The 27,576-nt window shown below is 35.8% G+C and overlaps 1 protein-coding gene across 6 annotated transcripts in view; it reads left to right on the top strand.

The window, feature by feature from the left end:
* The window catches only part of LOC306854964 (neurofascin-like), a 68,566-nt gene extending 49,530 nt beyond the window's left edge, over nucleotides 1-19,036 (top strand). For 5 of the 6 annotated variants that reach the window (XM_079393305.1, XM_079393306.1, XM_079393303.1 and 2 more), the window contains 3 exons: nucleotides 7,439-7,567; nucleotides 7,689-7,758; nucleotides 15,428-19,036. In XM_079393305.1, the coding sequence (XP_079249431.1) occupies nucleotides 7,439-7,567; nucleotides 7,689-7,758; nucleotides 15,428-15,656 (428 nt within the window). In that variant the 3' untranslated portion in view covers nucleotides 15,657-19,036. Of the gene's footprint in view, nucleotides 1-452; nucleotides 573-5,386; nucleotides 5,537-7,438; nucleotides 7,568-7,688; nucleotides 7,759-15,427 lie in introns of all 6 variants that reach the window. The other variant, XM_079393308.1, reaches the window with a different exon arrangement.
* Nucleotides 19,037-27,576: the final 8,540 nt, after the last annotated feature.

Raw genomic sequence — 27,576 nt, 5'->3', positions numbered from 1 at the left:
TTGGTGAACTTTTTGAGTTTTGAACTACCGAAACAAATTTCAAACAAACTTAATTTTGACCAGATTTAGTTTGAATAGATGTCACACCAGTTCACTCTTCGATTTTGCTTGAGGTATATTGAGCTATATTGAAGTGGTGCTTTATGCATCACTATATTATTGATAATGGACAGAAAGTTAAGTTTATGTGACCATTTAAGGGAATATTTTCATTCTAGAGAGCATTTTATCGACAAATTTAGATGTGCCCCGAAGCATTTTTCCCAGCGGATCATATATTATTTTGTCAACTATACTAGCATATAGATGACCTCAAAGCTAGGTAATCTATATTATCTAAAAGATACAAAAGTCAAATTTAGGTTTCATGGGGTCTTTAAGTTTCACCATATGTACCAGTGTTTGTATCAGAAAATATTGAAGTGTACTCCTCTCCCACCTGTTCTGCATAGCCCCGAATGTAAAGATCTGGAATCTGACCGTGGATGCTAACAATGACTATGCTAACGTCAGCTGGAAGCACAACTTCTCCGTTGACAGCAGCGAGTTTGTGCTAGAGTTCACACTGGACAGTAAGAGCCAGATGCACCTATTGAGAGCTTATAAAGGGAACGCTAGATTTTACTGGGCCTGCTGGAGACCCAAATCTTCCTCTCGTAATGTTTAATTGGGCCTCACTTATATGGCAAATTTGAAGAACATCGTCATAAACATTACAGGGAGCTCAGGTTTATTTGAAAGGGAGGTATTGTAAATGTTGTTTGAATTGTCTAGCATTTATGATATCTCCCTGTTGTGATTCTCTGTAATGTTTTTTGTCCACAGTATTTGTTTAGCTTGTTAACTTGTGTTTTAACACCAAACTGAAGCATTGCTCCAGCATGTTACTCAATAATATCATATCTAACTGCAATACTGCGTTGTGCTTTGTGTCATCAGCAGTCATGCATGTCCCCTTTAGAAAGCTCTAGTTCTCACTGGTGGCTAAGAACAGGGAGAGATTTGACTAAATCTATGAGGGGGAGAGACGCCTTGAGACTGAAAAAAAGAAATGACAGAGACCTGGTCTAATTGAGCCACAGAGGATTTTGGTCCGTAAAGCAGTGACTTTGAGGCACCCAGCAGTCCACACTTATTATTTAAAGTACTGCATTCACTTCGGTTTTTTGACAGTTCTGTCCTTTTTTTTTTTTTTTTACCATTAAAAAATATATAAACATTTTTAGGTGTGTATTTATGTATAAGAGTTGTCCTCAGAAAACATGCTGCAAAAATATATATATAATTTGTTTAGCTTTTTAAATATTATGTTAGATATTAATTCAATAATGGAAATATTTTTTCTTGTTTTAAGCTTGAACCTTACTAAATATTGTTAGATTTATGCTTAAAACTAAAAGGCACATTATATTATTAAGCTCATATAATATAATATAACATTGATTTCTTGGAGAATTTATCTTGTTAGTTTTTTTTGTACTTTTTTTTTTAAACTGGAAACCAAGACAAAATACTGATTTTATTTATTTATTTTTCCAGTGCCCTTAATTCTTTTTGATTACACAGATGAATGTAAATCAAAAACCATTCTTCATCCTCTGTCAGTGTTCTGGTGTACCTGTGCATGTTTAAGATGGTCACAGCATGGAAAAGATACATGCAATACGTAACTAGTGTTTAACTAGTGTATACTTCTCTACCAAAGTCTCTCTCTCTCATTCACTTTTTTGCTCTCTCGCTTGCTCCTTTGCCCTTGAGCTATCTGTCCAGCTCATCAGATGTGATTTGCTAACTCCACCCTTACCTCAGCCATTGGCTTCCCAGCTGCACTCGTTTTCTGGCTGCCCACAGCTGCTTGGCTTATTGTTCATATTGGCCACCATTGTCCCATTCCTTGATAAGATTATGCCAGCAAGCCTGCCACATTTGATTGATGCCTCTTGGGCTTTGTTTTTTTCCTTTGGTGGAAACATTTCAGAGAAAGATAATGATGAGGTGAATGTTTCCTACGAAAGGACTTACCAAAGGGGAGAGTCAGTGTAACACATTTAACCTTGAAACATGTTGTACAGTACATCCTGACGCAATATCCCACCAAGCCGGTGAAAAATGTACTGTAGCTGTAGGGATCTGGGTTTCATCCAAGAGGTGCATCAATGGTTTTCATTAAGTAGTACTGCATTATTATAGGATCAAATTACATCAGGAATATGTACACATTCTCCAAAAGTACTTCCCATGTAGACTCACTATTTAATTATATATATATATATATATATATATATATATATATATATATATATATATATATATATATATATATATATATATATATATATATATATATATTATACACTCCCTCTTCCTCGTCCTGTCACCATGTCCTGTCAAGATTGTGGCAGCTGCATGCATCGTGTGAGGCATGGTGTGTGACAATGTCTTATTATATGTAGAATGAGATGTTTTGTTGATCTTAGCAGGACATTGTGACATTTAAAAAGTTATCAGCCCATTTTGTGCATGTAATATGGGAGTAAACATAATTTAAATGCACATTGCTTCCGATGCAGAGGTAGGGAATAACTTGGCTTTAGTAAAGTATTAAAGCAGTAGTTCACCAAAAAATTAAAATCATCATCATTTACTCACCTTCATGTCGTTCCGAACCTTTGAGTTTCTTTCTTATGTTGAACAAAAAGGAAGATACTTTGAAGAATGCTGGTAATCAAACAGTTGACTACGTATATACAGGTACATCTCAAAAAATTAGATTATTGTGAAAAACATCATTTTTTTGTAACTTATTTCAAAAAGTGAAACTTTCATATATATATTTTACATTCATTACATGTAAAGTAAAACATTTCAAAAGTTTTTTATTTGAATTTTGATGATTAGAGCTTACAGCTCAAATTCCATATATTAGAATATTTATATTTGAGTTTCATTAAACGACCATCTCTACAGTATAAATTCAGGGTATCTCTTGTTCTTTGAAACCACAATAATGGGGAAGACTGCTGACTTGGCAATGGTCCAGAAGACAATCATTGACACCCTCCACAAAGAGGGTAAGTCACAGAAAGTCATTACTGAAAGGAGTGGCTGTACACAGAGTGCTTTATCAAAGCATATTAAATGCAAAGTTGACTGGAAGGAAGAAATTGGGTAGGAAAAGGTGCACAAGCAACAGGGATGACCACAAGCTTGAGAATATTGTCAAGCAAAGCTGATTCAAACACTTGGGAGAGTTTCACAAGGAGTGTACTGAAGCTGGAGTCAGTGCATCAAGAGTCACCACGCTCAGACGTCTTCAGGAAAAGGGCTACCAAGCCACTTCTGAACCAGAAACAATGTCAGAAGCATCTTACCTGGGCTGTGGAGAAAAAGAACTGGACTGTTTCTCAGTGGTCCAAAGTCCTCTTTTCAGATAAATTTAAATTTTGCATTTCATTTGGAAATCAATGTCTGGAGGAAGACTGGAGAGGCACAGAACCCAAGCAGCTTGAAGTCCAGTTTGAAGTTTCCACAGTCAGTGACGATTATCAAGTCCAAAGTCAATGCAGCCGTCTACCAGGAGACTTTGGAGCACTTTATGCTTACATCTGCTGACAAGCTTTATGGAGATGCTGATTTCATTTTCCAGCATGACTTTAGCACCTGCCCACCGTGCCAAAACCACTTCCAAGTGGTTTGCTGACCATGATATTACTGTGCTTGATTGGCCAGCCAACATGCCTGACCTGAACCCCATATGGAATCTATTGTATATTTTCAAGAGAAAGATGAGACAGTCGATCAAACAATCCAGACGAGCTGAAGGCTCAATAGTGCCTCAGCAGTGCCACAGGCTGATCGCTTCCATGCCACACCTCACTGATGCTGGAATTTGTGCTAAAGGAGCCCCGACCAAGTATTGAGTGCAGAAATTAACATACTTTAAGGAACTTGAACTTTTCTGCTTTGCAAATCCTTTTTTTGATTGATCTTAGGAAATATTCTAATATTTTGAGATACTAGATTTTGACTTTCATGAGCTGTATGCTCTAATCATCAAAGTTAAAACACAAAAACTTTTGAAATGTCTTTACATGTAATGAATCTAAAATGTATATGAAAGTTTAACTTTTTTAAATAAGGTACAAAAAAAAAAATCAGTTTTTCAAGATATTCTAATTTTTTTAGATGTACCTGTACAGGTTTAGAACAACAGGAGGGTGAGTAAATGATGACAACTATTCCCATATGGTGACCAATTCCTTAAAAGACTTAAATAAATCCTGAAGGAAAATATCAGTGCTATATAAGTTGTAATGCCTAAAATGTTTTAGTTTATTTTTAGACAAAATAGTATCTTTTTACAATAACGGTCACTTATTGCTTATTGGCCATAACAAAAATAATACTTGTCTTATTGTTATCAGTCAGAATTGTTTAGGCCTTTATTTAGAGTATTTAAATGCTCTATCAGCGCTGTTTTGCTGTTGTAAAGACGACTATAGAGCGTTAAACAGATGCAAGAAGACCTGTCATAATTGTGTAAATTGTTTATATGAAAAAACATTTATCAGTTCCAGAAGTGTAATACTCGGAACATACCCTAGCCAGAATGTTTGTGGAATATCTGTGCCTTGTAAGCACTGGAATTAAAGCTTTTTGAAAGCATTAATAAATGGGAATGAATAAAAGGGATAAGTACTTTCCTGCTCGTAGCTTCAGCTTGTAGATCTTGTAGCACTTTAAGGTGCTGTAATTGAATTTTGATATGCATGTTATATAATCCAATGGCTGCTTGCTTCAAAGGATGTTGTATATGATCACATTTTGATATGCAGGGATCTGCATCAAACTCATGTCAACCCATGAGTTACACAGTGCATGATGAATTCATTTAGGTTTCTTATGAACATCATAGAACCTCACGGAGTCATCATGCCCACCTTTTGACAATGCCATTGGAATTTGTCTCTCCACTTCTCGGCTTCCTCAGAGCTGAGATGCGGTCTATGGATAATTGAGACAAGGTGCACCTCCCTCCACTCTAGACCAGAGTTCATTATAGCAAATCCAGTGTGAGATATTAAGCGGCAACTTCACATCAAAGCTTTTAAGAGGCGTCACTGAAGCAAATGATGCCCCTAATACACCAACGCCAGACTTTGATGTGTGCTGAGTGAAGATATTCCAGTATTTTTGCTCCCAGTCTGCTTTTTATATACAATCTCACTTAAGAAATATCACACCGAACAGAGAAGAATCTTGACTATAGAGTGGATTAGGATGCAGCACGTTTCCTCAATTGACCAACATGACCTGCTATCTTCATTTTGGTCAGTTTAGTTTGGGCTCGGTTTGATGGGCACCTCTCTTGTGTCTCCTCCTGAAGGTAATGGGTCGATGAAAAGCATACAAGTAAACCACCAGCCTCCCATTAAGCTGGCTGGGCTGGTGGCCGGGGCCAAGTATCGGTTGCGGGTGTATTCCCATGAGCACAACTCCATCAGCAGCGACTATGTCACGTTCGAGACAGGCAGAGGTGAGGGTTGGCTAAGACACAAGGGAGAAAGAAAGGGCAAACTGTATTTTGTCATATTTACTGATGGGTAACGGTCACTGGTACTGTAACTGGTAAAGAATGGTGCTAGCAATGCCAAGGGCATGGGTTCATAGTAGGGAACAAAAAGTATTTTGTGTTTTTGAATTTGTCATTGAAGATCATTTGTTCAAAGCTTCAGATGCATTAGCAAACTTCTTTTTCCAGCAGGATGTATGTGCCTCAGGTGGTGCAAGCAAGATGAAATCTCACAGCATTTTGTGTAAGAGCACGCTCAATAAGATATTGATCCCCATGATGATAAGGATCCCTGAGCCGTGTAAATGCCATTTTAGGTGGGATGTTTGCTCTGTTTTTCGGTATAGAAGATCGAGCTCATAACATAATCCAAATCATCGGCTTTATTGTTTGTTCCTCTCGCTGATAGATCCCTCTGTGATTTTCCACATGAAAATGCCACTATTATTAGGCCTTATATATTATATTATATTATATCAGAGTAGACTCTAATGCCTGTGGTTTTGAAATTAAGTGTTCGACAAGCACATAAGATGCAATGTTCAAAAGTTTGGGTTCAGTAGAAAAAGTTTAAAGAAATTGGTATCACTTTAGAATAGGGAACACATATTCATTATTAATTAAGAGTTTTCCCTCAATAAACAACTAATTTGCTGCTTATTAATAGTTAGATGTAGATGATAAGTTTAGGTATGGGGTATGATTAAGGGATCAAAAATACGGCCATGCAGTGATGCAGAATAAAACATATGTTCTTTATGAATACTAATAAACAGCCAGTATGCTAGTAATATGCATGCTAATAAGCAGCTATAGTTAATAGTGAGAATTGGCCCTTAAATTAAACTGTTACCAAGAAATGGTTAGTTTTATTTACCAAGGATGCAATAAATTGTTCAATTGTGGCAGTAAAGACATTTAAATATATATTTATAACTTAAATTCTAAATGTAAATTTAATTTAATTTTCAAAAGACTTCTACTTTTAAATGCATTTCTATTTATCAAAAAAATCATGAAAAATATCTATCATGGTTTCCACAAAATTAAGCAGCACAACCGTTTACAACAGTTAGCTGATGATAATTATAGAATTTCTTGAGCACCAAATAAGCATATGATCCTGATGTCTGAAAGATCTTGTGACACTGAAGACTGTAGTAATGGCTTCTAAAAATTTAGCGTTGCCATCACGGAAATAAATTACATTTTACAATATATTAAAACATGTTTAAATATATTTTTTAAATAATTATTTAAAAATACTGAGCCCAAACTTTTGTAATGTAGTATATATCCAAATACCTTTCAATAGAGAACTGGAAAAAAAAATTCTTGTCTTTTTTCTAATCACTTTATAATATTAGGAGAGACTAAAATGTTTCGCAAGATGCATCTATTAAAAAGAGTGTGTTTTGTTGTTGTTTTTTTTTAAAAACGGGAGTATTTGATTACTAGGTTAAACCGAGCTTTACTCAGGTTCCGTTTTCATCAGATAACTCTTCATGGAGAGAGCGCCCTGTTCTCTGATGTTATTATCAGGATGGGTAATTCAAATCCAGATCCGCAGTTCTCACCACTAATGTGTTTTTGATAAAGGATGGCTGTCAAATGACTCCTACCATGTTGCTGAAAGTCAGTGAGATTTATTAGGATCTCCATTTTGGTGTTACTGTGTTCAGCTGTTCTCCAGACTTGATAAATCAAGCAGGAAGAGAACAAGCTTCTTAATGTGTAAAATGATCTGTGGGAGTTGATTTCTGCCATTCTTGCTTATGGGTATATCGTTACAAAACTTAAACATTTTATTTTTTACCTCTCTTTTTCTCCTCCCCCCTCTCTGTGTGTGTGTTTGGTTGTTAACAGCCTACAAGGAGCAGGAAGACATTGCTACTCAGGGCTGGTTCATTGGGCTGATGTGTGCCGTCGCTCTATTGGTTCTCATCCTGCTCATTGTTTGTTTCATCAAGAGGAGTCGTGGAGGAAAATATCCAGGTAAAATGCAGCAAATGCACAGCCACATTAACCCAGGGTTATTTATTTATGATATGTAAATGATCCTTTTTTTATCAACTGTTTTACGTATGGCTTTTTTTTTTCTTTTTCTTTTTACTAGTGAGAGACAAGAAAGACCTCACCTTAGATGCTGTTGACCATAAAGATCAAGATGGTTCATTTGACTATCAGTAAGTTTGCACTTTTGATCACTTCTACCATAAAAGTAAGCTGTTTTTTCCAGAAACAGCTGTTTGGGTTCATATAAAGGGAAAAGGCTTTCAATACCCTTACTTTAGAACTGTTTATATGCACTTTCTGCTATTTATGATATTGAACTTGTTGATGAATAACTTTGTTTAACCTTTACAGGTCCTGAACTTAGGTCTCACCCTGCAGAGGGGAAAGTCTTTCTCATTTTAATCAAAAATAACAACTAACCATGTAAACCAAACCATTTTAATTAACAAATTATATAAACGCCCCCAAAAACATTTGTTGATGAGGCTTTTATATTACTTAAACACAAAATAAGCCTGCTGCGGTTTATAGATCTCAGTTCAGCTGGAAAACAATGCACCAATTTCTCAGGAAACTGTGGTTGCCATGGAGTTAAAAACTCTCCATTGGGCATCCTGATCACCATCCTCACCAACATCAGCTTCTGTAAATGAGTCCTCCCTGAACAGTTCTACCTCTGCTCTCTAAACCAGACAGATCTCATAACTTCACACCCTGAAGTCCTATAGTGGCAGGAAGAAATTAGTGTGTAACTCTGAAGAGGAGTTCACACTGCCCCAACAAACACCAACTTCCAGTGCTTGACAATCTTACTTTAGTATTATTAATACACTATTATAGTCTTTATTAATATTTTGAATAATAATATGAACTGAAATGTTTATACTTTAAGTTTTCATTTTAATTGATCAGTTATTTCATATGATTTTATTTAAGGTTCAATAATATTAGTACTTAAACTTATTTCAGTTAGTTACCATTGCAACATTTCTGGTTTAATGATTTCTTTATTATGATACAACACTGGAGAGCGGGCAGGAAGTGAAGTGGGCGTATTTTTGACGTTTTTATTCTATCATTTATTTATTATATTTCAGCTGTTTTGCAATTAAAGAAAACTATTTTGAATCATTTCAGTTTTCGTTAACTAGCACTGGCCCTTGATGGCTTTTGTTCGGGGACAGTGTGTTAACCTGTTGGCATTTGTTAGGGCGGTGTGAACCTTAACAAACAAACATTTTTAATTCACCTATTTTTAAGGTTTTGTTGTATAAGCCCACATCATTCAATATGGTGTGGATATTACAACCTGGGTACAAAGAGTAAAGGAAAGTGTCAGCGAGGGCAGACATTATACATCTGAACCAGTATCTCTAGCTTGATAAGCTAGTAATTGTCATGTTACTTATGCAATGTTGAGAATAAACTATAGCAACTCTTCAAACTTAACATTTTTCAGTTGGATGATAATATAAATAATTTAATAATATTTTAGTTAGCTTGTAAATTTTAACATTTGTTAACTTTTCAGAAATGTAGCTTGATTAGCATAGCAAGCTAAACACAAGCGGTCCAAAATTGCTCTCATTCACTAACTCCTATATAGTGTATGGCAATTGAATGCACTATATTAGCAAGGAGTGACAAAATTGAGTGAATCCATGGTGGATTTTGTGAAATAGTGCTCTAGCCAGTGTATTTGAGCTCAAATAGTGCATTGTAGGTATAAATGACTGAAGTTGTTCACTTGCAATTACAAAAGTGCACTATATAGGCTACAGGGAGCGGTATCAGATACACTAATAGCTTCTCCAACACTGCACCTAAGCTATATTTGACATTTCAGTAGAAATGTAACATGCATTTGTAGTTTGATTTGGTGTAATCCTCTTAACCACTAATTGAAAAACATGCTCTAGCCATTTGGACTACAGCATTTTTAATAAAACCACTCATGTGCCACATTATTAACAGTTATATAATATTAAATGGTTCACCTTTTGTCATAGCTAATTCACTTTAAGGAGATCGACATCACCGATCTTCAGTAACTGATTAGCTTAGGAATACTAAGATGCAAGTTATGCTTAAGCCCTCCCTTTCTACTTCCTAATGTCTCTCTCCATCTAACATGTGAATGTTGCGGTCAACTCCATCTTCATGAACCCCTTTCTTCCCCCTCCTCTTTCAAATTGGCGGCTGGGTTGTTAAGGAACGAGAACAGGTATTTGGTTTCAGCACATCATCTCAGCCTGAGCATGTCATTGGTTAGCCTATATGTGGATGACAGGACGGGGACTAAAGCTGCTGTCTAATCAGTGTTTGAGCTCTTCAAAGGTGTTAAACTTCTTGGTCCCTTTATTTTAGATGCAATCCAGCAATTTTATGAAAGTAAACACACCGTGTCCTAATCAAACACGATGCAATATAGCAGCTAGGGTGAAAAGCTAGCTACTAGCAGCTCAGGTGTGGATAGTGACAGGATGTTTTCAGGGTTTTACGTAAAACATGACCATATGTCCTGTTTTTTCCCCAACTATGTCCTGGCTGGGATCTCTAAATTACCTATAATGTCCAGGTTTATGGTTTGTTTTCCTATTGATGTGCTCTTTACAGTTCTCATACATTAAATGTACGTATATTTGTATTGGTTTGATTGTTCTGTGTAGATCCCACCGTCTCGCACGCCACCATCGGTTGATTATGTACGTTATTGGTCAAATTACTTTTCAGTCATTAACTTCAAGTATGATAACAATAAGAAAACACAGACAAAACCCAGACATTTTATGCAATTTAGAAATCCCAGCTAAAACATGTCCGGGATAAAAAGAGAACATATGGTCACCCTAAACATAATGTAACATAAAACATAGATGTGCTTTTTAAGAAGAGCAAACTGCTTGTCACTTGAAACTTGCCAATTTAGGACACGATACTGTAAACACTTACAGCACCACTTAAAACACTTATCGCATGGTTCATAAAAAGCTGTTCATCTCCGAGAGTGAATTGGAATAGGTATTAAAAGCTTTAACCTGAAATAAAATGTCAAGTACTGAAGCATTTTATTCCCTCTTAAAATATTTTTACTCTCATGATTCATTAGTTTTCTTTGTAAGGTTAATATTTTAAAAGCTGGTACTGTAATGTTAAGGTTTATTTATAAAAAAAGGAACCAAGGATCTTCCTCCCACGTTCAACACCCTTTAAATGTTGTTCAATGGAAAGTACAGTACACTACATTCAATGATAGCATAAAACGTGAAAATGATTCTGCTTTGTTCAGAGGAAACTCAGTTGAATGTATATTTGCATGCAAGGAGTTTGCTAGGAAAATGTATGGTTTTTCAATTCATTGAGTCTATGATAGCCTTTGGCTTTCATAATTTATAATGCATTTCCTACAATCTGGGAGGAGAGTGTGCTGGAAATCAGAGCCCTTGGATTTTGTCAGTGATCTGTATTCAATAGAATGCCACATCTAGAAAATAAACAACAACCTAACGACAGATTATTTGCTGAGGGCTCTTTATAATTATGATGTTCACTGCATCATTTTCCTTTTCCTCTTATTTTTCTTTTAAGTGCCTCTTTGATGACACAAATGTTTTGTTTTATCCATTTTTTCTCACTCTTTCTCCCCTAATAATTTTTTATTCTTGGGTGTTTTCCATTCCTGTTGGTCCAATGAAGGTCTCTTGAAAGGGAAAGGTATGAAAAGAGCGGCATTAATTTCACCTGCCTTTGGACTATTAATCAAAAACTAAAGCATTTTTTGCCTTGCATTTTTGACTTTAATCGATTCATACATGTCCTTCTCCTTTAGGATTGATAAATGACTGAAAGCATTACATAACATAAGGATACATAACATTTGTAACTAACATATTATTGCATCACACATTTTTTCCTGACATTCTAACATGACTCATAATTCATGTTTCAAATTTGATGTTACAATATAGCTATTTACCAAATCTGTGAATTTAATAACTTTATTTATAGGGCTGTCAATTTAAAGAAATTAGTTTACCCAAAAATAAATGTTTGCTGAAAATGTACTCTCCCGCATATCATCGCATTAATCGTATGAATTACTTGTGGATTATTGTGATGTTTATCAGTTGTTTTGGCTCGCATTCTGATGGCACCCATTCACTGCAGAGGATTCACTGATCGGCATGTCATTTAATTTAATTTTACATTTTTATTTGACAGCCCTATTCATTCATTCATTCATTCATTCACTTGCTTTTAAAATATTCTTTAAAAATTAGGCTACCTAATCTCATGATGAAAACGTACCTGTGGGAATGTTTTTCACAAGGCATGAAATAGTCATGGCCAAAAATATCGGCACCCTTGCAATTCTGTCAGAAAATGCAACACTTCTCTCAGAAAATTGTTCCAATTGCAAATGTTTTGGTATTCGCGTGCTTATTGGTTTTGTTTGCACTGCAACAACACAAAAAAACAGAGAAGAAAAGTCAGACTTGAACCAATTTCACACAGAACTCAAAAATGGACTGGACAAAATTATTGGTACCTTGTCAAAATTGTAAGAAATAATTGCTTTTCAAGCATGTGATGCTCCTATAATTTGTAATTAGACACACCTGTGGCAATCACACTTGCAACCAGTTAAAATGGAGAAAAGTTGACACAACCTTTGTGTTGTGTGTCACACTGAGCATGGAGAAAAGAAAGTTGTCTTTGGATTTGAGAGAGAAAATTGTGGAAAATCATGGACAATCTCAAGGCTACAAGTCCATCTCCAGAGATCTTAATGCACTTGTGTCCACTGTTCGCAATATCATCAAGATCATCCAAGTGGATGCTGCACACTGGTGGTGGTTGAGGAGAGACCCCCACATGATTGTAAAGCGCTTTGGGTGTACGGCAATACACAATAAATGCGCTATATAAATGCATCATTCATTCATTCATTCATTCATTCAAGAAGTTTACAGCCCATGGCACTGTAGCTAACCTCCCTGGACATGGGCGGAAGAGCAAAATTAATGAAAAATTACAACGGATTGTTTGAATGATGGATAAAGAACCTCGATTAACTTCCAAACAAATTCAAGCTGATCTGCAGACACTGGGTACAACAGTGTCAGCTCGCATCGCATCTATCCGTCACCATCTGAATGAAAAGGAACACTATGTTAGGAGACCCAGGAGGATACCACTACTGACACAAAGGCATAAAAAAGTTTGACTTTTCTTCTGTTTTTTTGTTGTTCCAATGCAAAAAAAATAAACATGGTACATGAGTACCAAAACATTTGCGACTGCAACAATTTTCTGAGAGAATGGTTGCATTTTCTGACAGAATTGCAAGGGTGCCGATATTTTTGGCCATGACTGTACGTACCAATAAGTACATATCACTGCAGTTTTAAAGTGAAGTGAAGTGACATACGGCCAAGTATGGTGACCCATACTTGGAATTTGTGCTCTGCATTTAACCCATCCAACGTGCACACACACAGCAGTGAACACACACACACCGTGAACACACACCCGGAGCAGTGGGCAGCCATTTATGCTGCGGCGCCCGGGGAGCAGTTGGGGGTTCGGTGCCTTGCTCAAGGGCACCTCAGTCGTGGTATTGAGGGTGGAGAGAGCGCTGGACATTCACTCCAGTTTCCAACAGAAATTAACACTAAACTGGGTTAAACAGCGAGCACTTATAATTGTACGTTTTCATCATAAGAACAGGTTGCAAATAGGTGTATACAACAAGCCGTAATTCATGCTAAATTTTGTATCATGTCATCACAGTTTTCATATATCCTGTCAAAAATGATGTACAATACGAAATACAGATTGCTTTCCCTCATTGAAAATAATTTTTTTCATTATTTGAGGTGAAATGCAGGTGATACTGTGAGTGTGAGGACTGATCGATTAAATCAAAAACCCATTCTCTTTATTCCCTGAGCTCTTGCTGGTGCAGAGAGTGTGTTTGGTGGGGAAAAAGCATTTCCTTGATGTCCCTTATTGAATCTAAACATAAATAACTAAACGGCCATGATTTTCCAGGTGTCATGGTGCATGCACAGAACCGTGTCATCTGGTAATAACCTACTATTTATATTTAATGTACACATTTGATGCAGAATGGCTCCTTGTTTATAGAGAGGATATATGCAGTTGGTAAAAGCATTTTTATGACCTGTAGCAATGGATAATATCATGGAGCCTGGTTGTAAACCTTGTTTTGTGAGGGGACAAAGTAGTTTATTTACAACATTTCAATTTAACAGCCCATCCATAATACAATTTACAACAAGGTCCATGGATATTACATGAAATTTAAAATGGACCTCTGTGCTAAGTCAACAATATTTATGATCCGATAGGTGTTGCTTTATAGTTTTCTGTTCTCTTAGCACTTCTCGGTTGATGTAATGTAGGTTCCAGTTCCTCATGCATGACACTCTTACCCCCCCAGCAGAGGTCCGTTTTAATGCGACTCGCATGTATGGGCATGGACAGGACAGGGGATGAAAGATCTATCTGTGATAATATAGTGCAATGAATCATTTATAGCCATGACATCATTTATAGAACACAGAGAGCGAAGAGTTTGTCTTTGTCTTTAGTAATAAATTTGTTGTTCTTTCACCTTGGGAGTTTTCTTTTCTTCTTGGCGTTTCTCAAAACTAAGATTTTAAATGTTTTTCTCAGCTTTATGATAGTTTTTACATGGAATAAAAAGAAAAACTGTCAAAAATTTTGAAAATCTCATTAAATTCAGATGCCACATATTTTTGGTGTTTTAATATTCTTTGCCAGGGTTCATCATTATTCAGATGGCCAAAAGCATTGAATACCTTGAGGGAATTTTAAAAAATTCTTGATTCACAGCCCCCCTTATCCTAGCTTGTTATTTTCCAAGGGTTAAGAATTACAGTTAATTTAATTACTGTAAAATTATTTGTTAACTTTCCCATTAATCTCTATTTTTATTGTAATCAGTTCCGCAAACATTTTTTAAACCAATCATCTAAGCAGTAAATGCCATGTGACTGATAACTTTGGAGTCACGAAAAAAGTCACCTTGGCAAGGCTGAATGGATGAATTATATAAATATGTCTATGTCTATGATAATAAAATACATTGACAGAGAGATGAGTAGATACACTACTGTTTAAATGTTTGGTGTCAGTAAAATAAATAAATAAATAAAAATTAATACTTCTAAGTATTAAGTATTTATAATGTTAGAATAGATTCCTGTAAAAAAATTATCTTTTAAACTTTCTATGCAATCAAAATGTCCTTAAAAAAAATTTCCATAAAGAACAAAAAAACTGTTTTCAAACTTGATAATATAAAGAAATTATGATTTTCTTTAGTGGCAAATCAGCATATTAGAATGATTTCTGAAGGATCATGTGAATTTAAAAAAATCTTCATTAATGAAGTAATTTGTAAGTTGCTTTTGGGACACTTAATTTCTAGTGATCATCGTCAATTTTCGCAGATACTATTTAAACTGAACTGATCTAGACAATAACATCTCTGAACTCAATAATGAAAATTGAGTGTTTAATCTTATTTTTATACATTACTGACACGCTATCCTCCAATTTGATACTGTTAAGTGCTTTGACACAATCTGTATTGTTAAAAGTGCTATATGAATAAAGGTGACTTGACTATGTATTCAGAATACATGCCTAGTTTTGAATGGTTGTCTAACATGCTTCTGGAGCCTGATGTTGTTGTCACAACAACCCCCAAATTAAGGGTGCTACTGTAACAGGTCCATGCTATCCGGTCGAAGCATGTTCTAACTATTTTTCTCTTTCTTCCAACAGCAGTGACGAAGACAACAAGCCATTGCAAGGCAGCCAAACATCCCTGGACGGGAACGTAAAAGAGAGCGACGACAGTCTGGTGGATTATGGTGAAGGAGGAGACGGACAGTTCAACGAGGACGGCTCTTTCATAGGCCAGTATACAGTTAAGAAGGACAAAGAGGAGACAGAAGGAAATGAGAGCTCAGAAGCCACGTCACCCGTTAATGCCATCTACTCTCTGGCATAACACCCTGACCTGAGCACGGCACCCCCAGCCGGCCGGAGGGTGTCACTACACGCGTAAAAAAAATTATATATATACACACACACACACACACAGAAAGAATTACAAGTATTCACATACAATGCACTGGAGTGCATGATCCTTCTAAACAAGGGATGGGGAAAGGCAGGTGAGCCAAAAACGGTGTTCAGAAACCTTTCTTTAAGGTATCCCCATGCCCCACACAGACTTTGGTGTGCCTTTAGGGTGACGGGGCAGACTTTCGAGCTTTTCATGTGGCGTATGCTCTTCTTTTTTTATTTTGTAAATCTTTAATCTGCCCCTTCCTCCTCCTCCTAACTGTAGCTAGCATCAAAGAAACAGAGAGACAAGCACCAGACCTGTGACATATCAACTGTGGGTCGAATCAACTGCAGAACGTCGGCAAATACGTTTATCATATTGATATTTCCGCAGTGAATGATCTTATCTTTCCTCCACCGCAAATAGATGCATCCAAAAACATGAATTCTCTAGACAGTGCTGGCACGGTTTGATGTGCTTTATAAAACTATGCACTATGTATTATTATTATCGTGCTTTTGGGTTAAAATTGGACGTTAAAATTTCATGTTTTCTTTTTTATGTTAACTTTCGCAACAAAAAAAGTACCATCCAGTCCTGACCGTATACAGTACGTGACAGGACTGATATCATTCTTTCATTTGCCATTGCTCTGTTAATATATTTTTACTGGCTGCAACTATAAAACGCCACCAATATTTATCAGCCGGGGTTAGATGGCATCACTTGTAAATGAAGAAAAAAACAGACAATATTTTGAAGCATGGTAGTATTTTAGCGCAAAGGACAATGGAGAGGTTGAAATATGAAGAGTTAAATACACAATGATATATTCCTTTTTTTTAATATAAGACTTGATTTAAATAGTCCTCAAAAGAGAATGATGATGATGAAATGTTCATGTTTGATTTTCTTTCTTTCTTTTTTTTTTTATCAGCTTGGTGAAGATTTCAGTGTCAGAATAAGTTTCTTCAAGGAGTCTAAAAAAGTTTGGGGTGCATCAATACATAAGTGGGTTGTCATATGAGGATTTCTAGACATGAATAACTCAACATAGACATACCGAGTCGTTAAAGAGAAGTGTACATATTGTTTGGGGTTGATCCGGTGTTGATTCTCTTTGTAGGGAGAGCAGCTGAGGACATCCCAGTGTAACTGTAGTGCCGCTGTCATACTACTACAATTACTTCATCTTCTGCACTACTATGGTTAAATTTGCACCTGGAAATAAACAACATTTTATGACTTTGAAAAATTGAAAACTAAAAATTTAGATATTTAAAAGATATCAAAATTGACAATGTTATGGATATATATACAAATGATTTATTCATGCTCATTACTTTTATTATTATTAAATCATGTGCCATTTTGTAATCAGCTCTCAATAGACAAAATCACTTTTCTTTTGTTCTCAGTACCTCAAAGCAATACTGTCCTCAGAAGCTGAACACATTGGGAAAAACACAATTGCAGATTCTGTTTCATGCCAACTTTAGGATTTAATTAAATAAGGAGCTGAATCATTTGAAACACTGAGTCTGTCTGATGGTCAGATGTTTTCCTTCCACATTCTAAGAACATCTGTCTTTGTATGCTTTAAAATCATCCTGGTTTTACACAAACTTGTTGAGTTTATGCAGCTTCAATTTCTGCTGTCATTAAAGCAAAACGGCGACAAACCACATTTATACATTTTTACTAGTGATCTCAAACTTTTGGACCCCTCTACATATTTATCTTGATTTTATTTATAAAAATAATAGGGACTAATATATTAATAATTTATTAACGATTACACAACAGCTATTTGGAATCTGAGCTGTGACGTTAAAATCTTCTCTGTGTAATGTAGATGAAAACATACTTCAGAAATCAAGGACCATGTTTGTGGCGATGTAAAATAGTGAAAAGTGATGTCACTGTTAAAAGGAGTATGTCTTATTTGTTAATTGTGCTGCTCTTTTTAGTATTAATGTCTTATACTGCTATTGTGTTAATATTTTAGAATTTATTTAATGTGATTTCTACATAACATTAAATGGAAATATTGTGTATTTATTTTTCTCAAATAAGGCCTCGATCATGATGTGTATATATATATATTATTTTGTTTTTGATTAGGTTTACTGTGTTACAATAAGGAAAAAATAAAAATTATTTTGGTGCATCCCAAAATGAAAGACTCCATGCACAGGTTTGGATTCGGGTTCAGCCAGTGATCTTGGGTAATTTGAATGAGACTTGTTTTTGTGTCCTGTCATTCTAATCGTGACACATTCCTTCACTCACGTCCCAATTTCACCATTACCGATGATGTAAATAGCAAATGCTGTAGAGCTGTACCATTGTAGCATTCTGCACTGAGGATGATAACTTTTTTGTAAACATTTGAATTGTGTTATGCAAGAGAAAATGGTTTGTCTGTTCATGTATTACTTCAACACTGGCTCCATAATGCCTTTCACCTGTGACACAGCCCAGTTGATCATGCTCTTTAAAAGGGCTGAATATCAGGTCATAACTCCCTGATAGGGATGCGTTGTCATATACGATGCCTTCACAGTAAAGAAATACGTGTTAATGAAATTCCTTGGATCCATCAGATCTGCTTCCTCTCCAGTACCTCAAAGCAATACTGTCCTCATTTGCCTTTCGCTCTTCTATTTTCTGCACAGTAGGCCTAGTCTACCAGCTTTTGTAGTGACTTACATGCACAGACAACTCTTTAGATCACACATGACGTTGTTGTAGCTTTGTGAGTCACACGGTTTAACATCAAGGCAATTCAGAGTCAGCTTAAAACTATTTTGTCCAAACTTGCCTTGAACTTCTGCAGCCACTTTTAATGTCCTCACAGATTGTTCCCCTGTCCATGAGTTGTTGTGGACTGGCGATGTTCAAAAATATATACAACTATATATTTGTTGGTATATTGCTTATTCTGTCTTTCTCCCAATGTCGGATCATCTGTGTACTTATTAACTGGTAATATAAATTAGTTGGCATAAATTAGTTACCATAAAACAGAGTACAATAATTGCCACAGCTATTCTCATGACACGTTTGTTTTTTTTCAAAACCATACATGTTGATTATTATTATCATCCTTATTGTATTTTTAGCCATTTGTGCATCGGAGCAGCTTTTTAAATCGTTGATCATGCAGGTAAACTGTTTTTTTTTTTGTTTTTTTTCTGTAAATCTGGCCAAGGAAATGGTCAATCATTATTGTTCAACATGTATGCGTGTATGACGAGATGCTGCAACTTAATCTGCTCGAGACGCCTTTCTTTATAGTAAAGCTGTGTCCTTTTCTCAACCTTCTGATCTGTCCTTGCCTCTGATTACATAACAGTTTCACTTTTTAAACACTTAATGGTTTGGTTGGGTCATAAGCGTGCGTGTGTGTGTACACAGAGAAAACGGGCAGATTCATTCATTTTTATATACAAGAGGCTATTGTTTTATATTAATTTATTTTATATTGTATGAAAGAAACTTTTATAATTATATAAAATAATACTTTAATATTTAATGTTAATGCTATTAAATATGTAATTTATTATAATTTTTATGTATAATTTGTTTCAATATGTATACATTCTAATTTGTGTCATTCAAGGTGGGTTAACCTTAGTTTAAAACCCACATGATGCAGATCTCTTTTCATCATTCTCTTTAGCTGCACAGGCCAACTCATCATCCACACTACATTTGAGTGAGCCACAGCTCTCCCCATTGATTTTGCCCATATCCGGATGACTATAATGACTTGCACAGCTTAATGTAGCCGACTTCTTTCTTTTACTCAGATGGCAAGAGGCACAAAAAAAAAGAGTGGTGAAATAAATAAGCCTGTGATGATAAATCTGTTGTGGACCCTGAAAGAGTGTACCATAGACATATTTTATTTAGGAGAGATGAATACATTTTGCCTTAACCCCCCTGAGACTGGTAAATATTAATGCCCTCTGCCTTCCGCCATCTGAGAGAAAAGCCAGACCTTTTAAACACCTGTCACATATATCTCTCACGGACACCATTAACTAAAATATCCATGGCCAGAGCTTCAAGCCCCTTTCAGTAGCAGATAGGATTCTGTAATTACTTCTTTAAATAAATGGGGTTAAATTACTCTCTAAATGCAGGTACATTGACAAAATGTGGTCGAATGATTCATGTGAAAGCGTGGTGCATCATTAACCTGACATTGGTTTTAATTATATGGGTTGTTTGCTAATGAAAACAGAGTTCAAAGTTTATGCAGCTTACGAAATAGTCAACTTAAATAATTAGCTGTCATCCAAGATGTAGATAAATTTGTTTCTTCATCAGAACAGATTTGGAGAAATTTAGCAGTACATCACATGCTCACCATTGGATCCTTTGCAGTGAGTGGGTGCCGTCAGAAAGTGAGGTTGTGAATAGAGCAATAGAGGTATTTTTGCTGGAAGCAATAGTTAAAACACATTATATGATGGATTTGTTTACAAACATCAAGCTTTTTCTTTCAGACATTATTGATGGACTGGAGTCGTACACTTAAATAAAAATCCTTAAAATTTACAGTAAAAAAAACGGAAGCTGTGGTTGCCAGAATTTTACCGTAAAAAATATGGTAGCAACATTTTAGGTTTTAAGGTTTTAACTTAAATTTACATTTAAATACCACAATTTCATTAACTGATATAATGGTAATGTACCAACCTATTGAGGTACTGAAATCTATTTTGTACCTTTGTAATACACTGATAACCACCAAAAGCAGGTGGTGATGAGAGAGTCAAATGATGAACCAAATCCCATCACGCGCAGCTTTTAAATATTAACATATAGAAGGTGAGGCCATATATAGAGGTGTTAGTGAGGCCAGCAGAGGGTGCTCACCCTGCGGTCTGTGTGGGTCCTAATGCCCCGGTATAGTGACGGGGACACTATACTGTCAAAAAGCACCGTCTTTCGGATGAGACGTTAAACCGAGGTCCTGACTCTCTGTGGTCATTAAAAATCCCATGGCACTTCTCGTAAAGAGTAGGGGTGTAACCCCGGTGTCCTGGCCAAATTCCCTCTACTGGCCCTTGTCTATCATGGCCTCCTAATAATCCCCATACACTTGATTGGCTCTATGACTCTCTCTCCTCTCCACTTGTAGCTGGTGTGTGGTGAGCGCACTGGTGCCGTTGTCCTGTGGCTGCCGTCGCATCATTCAAGTGGATGCTGCACACTGGTGGTGGTTGAGGAGAGACCCCCCCCCACATGATTGTAAAGCGCTTTGGGTGTACAGCAATACACAACAAAAGCGCTATATAAATGCATCATTCATTCATTCATTCATTCATTCATTCAAGGTGCACGGTGTCATTCACACAAACACTAAACACCATCATGGTAACACATGGAACTTAAATAATGCAATAAACATTAATTTAACAACATTTGATGTGACATACCACCCTACAAAACTGATGAGATAAAACATAGAAACATAGTTATTTCAACAAAGAAACATCAAATTTGAAATGTAACGCAGGGAATTCTGGGAATATCAATTTACGGTTATTCACTGTAAATTATACATTCTTTTTCCACTTCCAAAAATGGTATACTACTATAAAATATCCAGTACAGTTTTTCACCGTAAATAGTAGGGGAACTTACCGTTAATCATTTAACAGGTTTTTACTGTAGCATTTTTACAGTCTTTTACCATTAAATTCATGGTCATTTTTTACAGTGTATGGATTACTTGTAGATTATTGTGTTTTTCTCAGCTGTTTGGACTCTCATTCTGACGGCACCCATTCATTACAGAGGATCCATTGGTGAGCAAGTGATGCTTAATATCTTTAAATCTGTTCTGATGAAGAAACACTCATCTACATCTTGGATGTTCTGAAGGTAAGAAAATGTTCAGCAAATTTTCATTTTAGGGTGAACTTATTTCTTTAAACTGACAACATTTTAAGCAATGTACAATGTAGCCCATTTCATAATTTCAGAAAACCTAAAATGATGAACTAAAGATGCTAAAAATCTTTAGTCCTAGAGCTCTGAGAGAGATAGCGATCGTCTCTGAGATAATTAGGATAAACGCAGGCACATGCTCCTGTAATACAAACTCATACCAGTCGTCACATTTTAACCTGTACTGATCTTCCAGCCTGGCTGAATCATTCAGTCTGATCTTCTTCCAGTAGGTTTCCCTCCATCAAGGGGCTAGACATCAGACAGCATGGCCAAAAACCTGATTGATCAATTTTGCAAAGTCTTGTCGTTGCATAGTGTGCAGTATTTTAGAAAGTTTACCACAGACAAGCACAAGAAGCTCGTTAACACAAAGTGATAATGACAAACAATGAAATATTTAAATACTGAAATAAAAATAATGGCATATACATATATAAGGAATATACATATTCATTTATATTCTGTGTTGACTTCTGTACATTTCCTCCAGCAGCGTGAATACTGTTAACATGGCATCAAAATAAAAATATGCGCATCTTAAAATCTGCTTACATGTGCGGTATGAAACAGACCTGACACTTAGCTTTGAGCTCATCCGTGTTCATGATGCTTTAGTGAATCCATTTGTGTTTATTGATTATTCTGTTAGAGAACCATATTTCACATAACATCAGGCTAACTGTCCGCTTTGTAAACTGCAAACATTAGCTCTTTGCTTCTTTATATGGGCAATAAAATCACCAATAACTGTTCTGCAAAATCAACCACTTTATAGATGACAGTTGTTAAATCTACTTGTAATTATGTTATCAAAGAATGAACATCATTGTTCTGTAGGTTTGGCTGGAACTGCTATGTGTTTGTAACCGCTTTGAGTTGTGCTGAGGAGTGTGGGCTGATGTTAGTCAGTGTCTAGCCATGTTTCACAGCCACTTGCGACTTCAAAGGTAAAGACAGAAAGATGGTCCGTTCTTATCTGAGACTGCCATTTTTTACCCAGCTCTTTGCTCTCTGGCCAAGAGTCAGTGTCAATTTTACTTGACAGCTGAGCCGCGTGACGTCCTTCATCAAAGTCGCACATCATGATTTGGCAATTGTGCTTTTAGCTTATCATTCTGGGGTTTTAATAAAAGTTGAGTTTTGATGTCAGATGCAGGCAAAAAGAGTGGTACTGCTTGTTTTATCTTCATAATTTGCATTTGAAAAATGTAAATATTTAAGCAATAAAAAATATACTTACATTTATGCATTTAGCAGATGCGACTTACATTGCATTGAAGTTACAGTTTTTACATTTTATCAGCTCTTACTTTCCCTGGGAATCGAACCCATGACTTTGGCATTGCTAGCACCATGCTCTACTATTTGAGCTACCGGAAAGCATATATATATATATATATATATGTATATATATATGTTCACGACTCTTCAAACATTTGGGGTCAGAAGGTTTATTTATTTGTTTATTATAAGACATTAATACTTTTATTTAGTAAGGATGCATTGAATTTATTAAAAGGGACAGTAAAGACATTTATAATGTTACAAAATATTAGTATTTCAAATAAATGCTGGTCTTTTAAACTTTCTTTTCATAAAAAGATATGGAAAAAATATTATCACGGTTTTCATAAAAATGTTAAGCAGAACAACTGTTTTTACATTAATAATAATAATAATAATAATATTTCTTGATCACCAAATCAGCATATAGAATTATTTCTGAAGGATCACGTGACACTGAAGATTGGAGTAACAGCAGCTGAAAATTCAGCTTTGAAAATTCATTTATTTTTAAATGAATAGGGTGACTTGGGGCTACTTTTTACTGTCACAAAGTAGTCATATTTTCAGAATTCACCCATATGTTGTATCAAAATAATGAACCATTTATTTACACAATTTTGCCTTTTGATTTTTTTTTTGTTTTATTTGAAATTTCATCAATCCTTCAGTAGCCTACAGATTAATCCCATCATTACAACATTCACAAGCTGCTTGCCATGTTTTCAGAATCTGAAACAGCTGACGACACACACTGTACACTCCAAACAACACATCCTGAGTGCTGGTCATCATTCAACACCCCTCCCACTCTGATGACATCACTGCAGTTCAGCTTAACTGTCCAAGTGACTGACTTAAATGCATATGGAAAAATAGTGCCATCTCTTCTAATAAGATCACAGAAATGAGCCACTCTGTGGAACTAATAGTTTTTTTCAGTATTGCACAAAAACAAATAGGCCTGTCGGTGGAAGTTGCTGTGTCTAGTTCGTGTTGTCTATACTAGATCATGCCTTGTTCTCCAAGCGTTTCCTTCTGTCCCTCTCAAATACATGCCCAGTATTGATCCTGGCTGATGGACATACAGTTGTCTGTCAGGTGACATCTGTTCCAGACTCAATCTCTCTGAGTGCACCATATGCAATCAGTCATTCTCTGTGCACTAAATGAAAAGCCTGCTTTTATGTGTGAGTTTGTGTTTGTATGGCATACATCAAACACAGTGTCACTTTAGAAATATCCAATATATATATGGGTCAATGACATCAGTCTTTTTTTTTTTTTTTTTCAGATCTAAAAATACAGTAAAATGCAGTTTTCACAGACTTAAATATATTATATTATATTATTAAACATACGGTCAACCCAAAATTTATTCAGACACCTTCAAAAGTTCTCACATTATCTTAGCAATTAGCAATTAAAGAAAAAACACTTAAGCAAAACATGGTCAGGTCAAAGTGTCTGAATAATTTTTGGTCCCAAATTTTTAGGAAATTTACTGGTAGTCCACTGTAGGGTATTTTTAAGTATAATATGTCATTTTATTTGCTATAGTATACTGCACCCATTTATAAATATATATATATATATATATATATATATATATATATATATATATATATATATATATACAAATTATCTGGTGTCTGAATAAAAAAAAAAAAAAAACAAGTATAGCCTACTATATAGAGTGCCTTGCGAAAGTATTCATACCCATTCATTTTCTTTTCAAGTTTTATGTTGCTGCCTTATGTTAACTGCTTTAAATTAGGTTGTTTTTTTTTTACATCAGTCTACACTCCATACACCATATTGACAAAGCAAAAACAGAATTGTCACAATTTTTTAAATTAATTACAAATAAAAAAAACTGAAATAAGTACATTCCATAAGTATTCATACCCTTAACTAAATATTTAGCTGAAGCACCTTTACAGCCTCAAGTCTTTTTTGTTTGATGCGACAAGCTTTGCTCATCAGCATTTGCCAATTATCTGCTATTCTTCTCCTCACCTCTTCACCTCTCAAGCTCTTTTCCAGAAATTTTCAGGTTTTTCACATTTTCAGGTTTCTCCAGAAATATTTGATTGGGTTCAAGCTCAGGCTGTGGCTGGGCCACTAAAGGACATTCACAGAGTTGTCTATAAGCCACTCTTTCTTTGTGTTTAGGGTCATTGTCCTGTTGGAAGGTAAACATTCTGCCTGTCTGAGGTTCTGAATGCTCTGGACTGGGTTTTCATTAAGGCTATCTCTATATTTTGGTGCATTGAGCTTTTCTTCTACTCTGACGAGTCCCTCAGTCCATGCCACTGAAAAACAGCCCCATAGCATGAGGCTGCTGCCAGCACACTTTACTTTTGGGATGGTACTCTGCATGTGATGAACAGTACCTGCTTTCCTTCAAACATGATGCTTGGAATTGAGGTTCTTCAGACCAGATAATATTATTTCTCACAGTCTGAGGGTTCTTTAGGTGCTTTTTTTTTTTGCAAATTCTAAGTGTGTTTTCATGTGTCTACACTGGAGAGAGGATTGAGTCTTGCCATAAAGCCCAGATCGGTGGAGTGTTGCTCTTCTGTAGATTTCTCCTATCTGCATATACGATTATGGAGCTCAACTAGAGTGACCATCATGTTCTTCGTCACCACTCTAACCAAAGCCCTTCTCCATCAGTTGCTCAGTTTGGCCAGGAGGCCAGCTCTGAGAAGAATCCTGGTTGTTTCAAACTTCTTACATTAAGGCTAACAGAGACTACATGTTTCTTTGAACCTTCCATGAAGCAGAATGTTTTTCTGAATTCTTCCCCAGATGTGTGGCTTGACGCAAACCTGTTTCTGAGCTCTACAGACTGTTCTTTTGACCACAGGGCTTGATTTTTGCTCTGATAGGCATTATCAGCTGTTGGACATTTTATTAAGATGTGTGTCCCTTTCCAAATCATACCATTCAATTGAATTTGCCACAAGTTACCTTCACTCAAAGTCTAATAACACCTACAAGCAATATGAATGCTCCTGAGCTAAATTCCAACGGTCCCAGAGAAGGGTATGAGTACTTATGCAATGGAATTATTTAAGTTTTTTTATTTTTAATAAATTTGCAAAGATGTTAAAAACCTTTTTCTTTTTCCTGTTTCTTTTTCCTTTACCATTGTGTATGGAGTGTAGATTGATATGGGGAAAAATAATTTAAAGCAGTTTAACATAAGGCAGCAACATAAAACATGAATACTTTCGCAAGGCACTGTGTGTATATGTATATAGATATATATATAGATATATATATAGATATATAGATATAATTTATATACTTACCCTTCTTTGAAAAAGCACGATAGTTCAGGTAAAATATAGTAGCTCTAATGCATATTTATCATAATCATTAAAATGCATGATTCAAACAAACAAAGATTCACATCTTGAAAGACATGACTGAAAACTATTATGTGCATTCAAGTGTATTAAATGTGTAAAGGAAATTCTTTCAATTTGATGGTGTTTTTCAATATTTACAAAAATACAACGTGAACAAAGATTGCATTTCTAATAATTTTCTACCTTCTACTTCTATCCAGTACACCACTGAATCATACTTTCCACCTTCATGTATACAAACAAAGAAGAATAAATAAAGAAATTAATAAGCTGCCAGAGATGCCAGTGGTGTGACAAATGCATCTTTCTACCTTTCAACATTTATCAGGGACATGTGACATTTGTCACCCACTGATCATTAATCAAGGAGGAAAAACAAAAATCAGCCGTGAGTGTTACCATCATCTTATTACCATTCATTTTTCAAACAGGCCTGGTCTGAACGTCAGACAGCACTCTGTGCTTAAAAGCTGCAGCTTCCATCACTCATCAAGCTCTCAATAATTAATGTCACTTATGGCATCTGACCGGAGCAGCAGACCAATATAAAGCTAATGCTATGTGTGGTGGAAAGGTGCAACGGAAAGATGTTTTCCATCCTTCTGTCAGTCCATCCAAAGGAGGATGGGAGGGAGAGGGGGGTTCTGCTCCCTGAGGCCAAATGAAAGCAGATCAGACTGAACAGCCCCAGCTGGCACAATGGGTGGATGCCACTGGAAGTCAATTAGCTCACATGTCACCGAGACACACCTCCCTCCCCCGTTCTTCACTCTTTCCATTTTTGACAGTATGGGTGCCATCGCCACTGAGCATGAAGAAATCAAGGGTATAATCACCCCACTGAAGGGAAGGGGGTCTAAAATAAATACATATGCTATGAATAATTCATTTAAGGTCCTCAAAGTCAGAGATATTAATCTTTCAAATACGCATTTCGTTACTTCTGCTGTCATCTGCTGTTTTCTAAGTCAGCAGATAATTGGGTTCATTAAATTCTTTTAATTATTATCAGTAAATTATTTTTATCGACAGTAACAAAATGTAGGCGATACAAATTGGGTAATCTGTCACTTGAACAATTTTAAGAGAGCACTGATGCACAGTGGGTCTGAAACAATAAAGCACTGCTTTAACAGGAAGTATCTCAAGATAGTAAGGCACGTTTTATATATTTATATATATATGTATATGTATGTATGTATGTATATGTATATGTGTGTATATAT

This window comes from Barbus barbus (genome assembly GCF_936440315.1).
Source record: "Barbus barbus genome assembly, chromosome: 35".
NCBI classification, from domain to species: domain Eukaryota; kingdom Metazoa; phylum Chordata; class Actinopteri; order Cypriniformes; family Cyprinidae; genus Barbus; species Barbus barbus.
The sequence above is the reverse complement of the archived record's forward strand: the minus strand, read 5'-3'. Positions and strand labels throughout refer to the sequence as shown.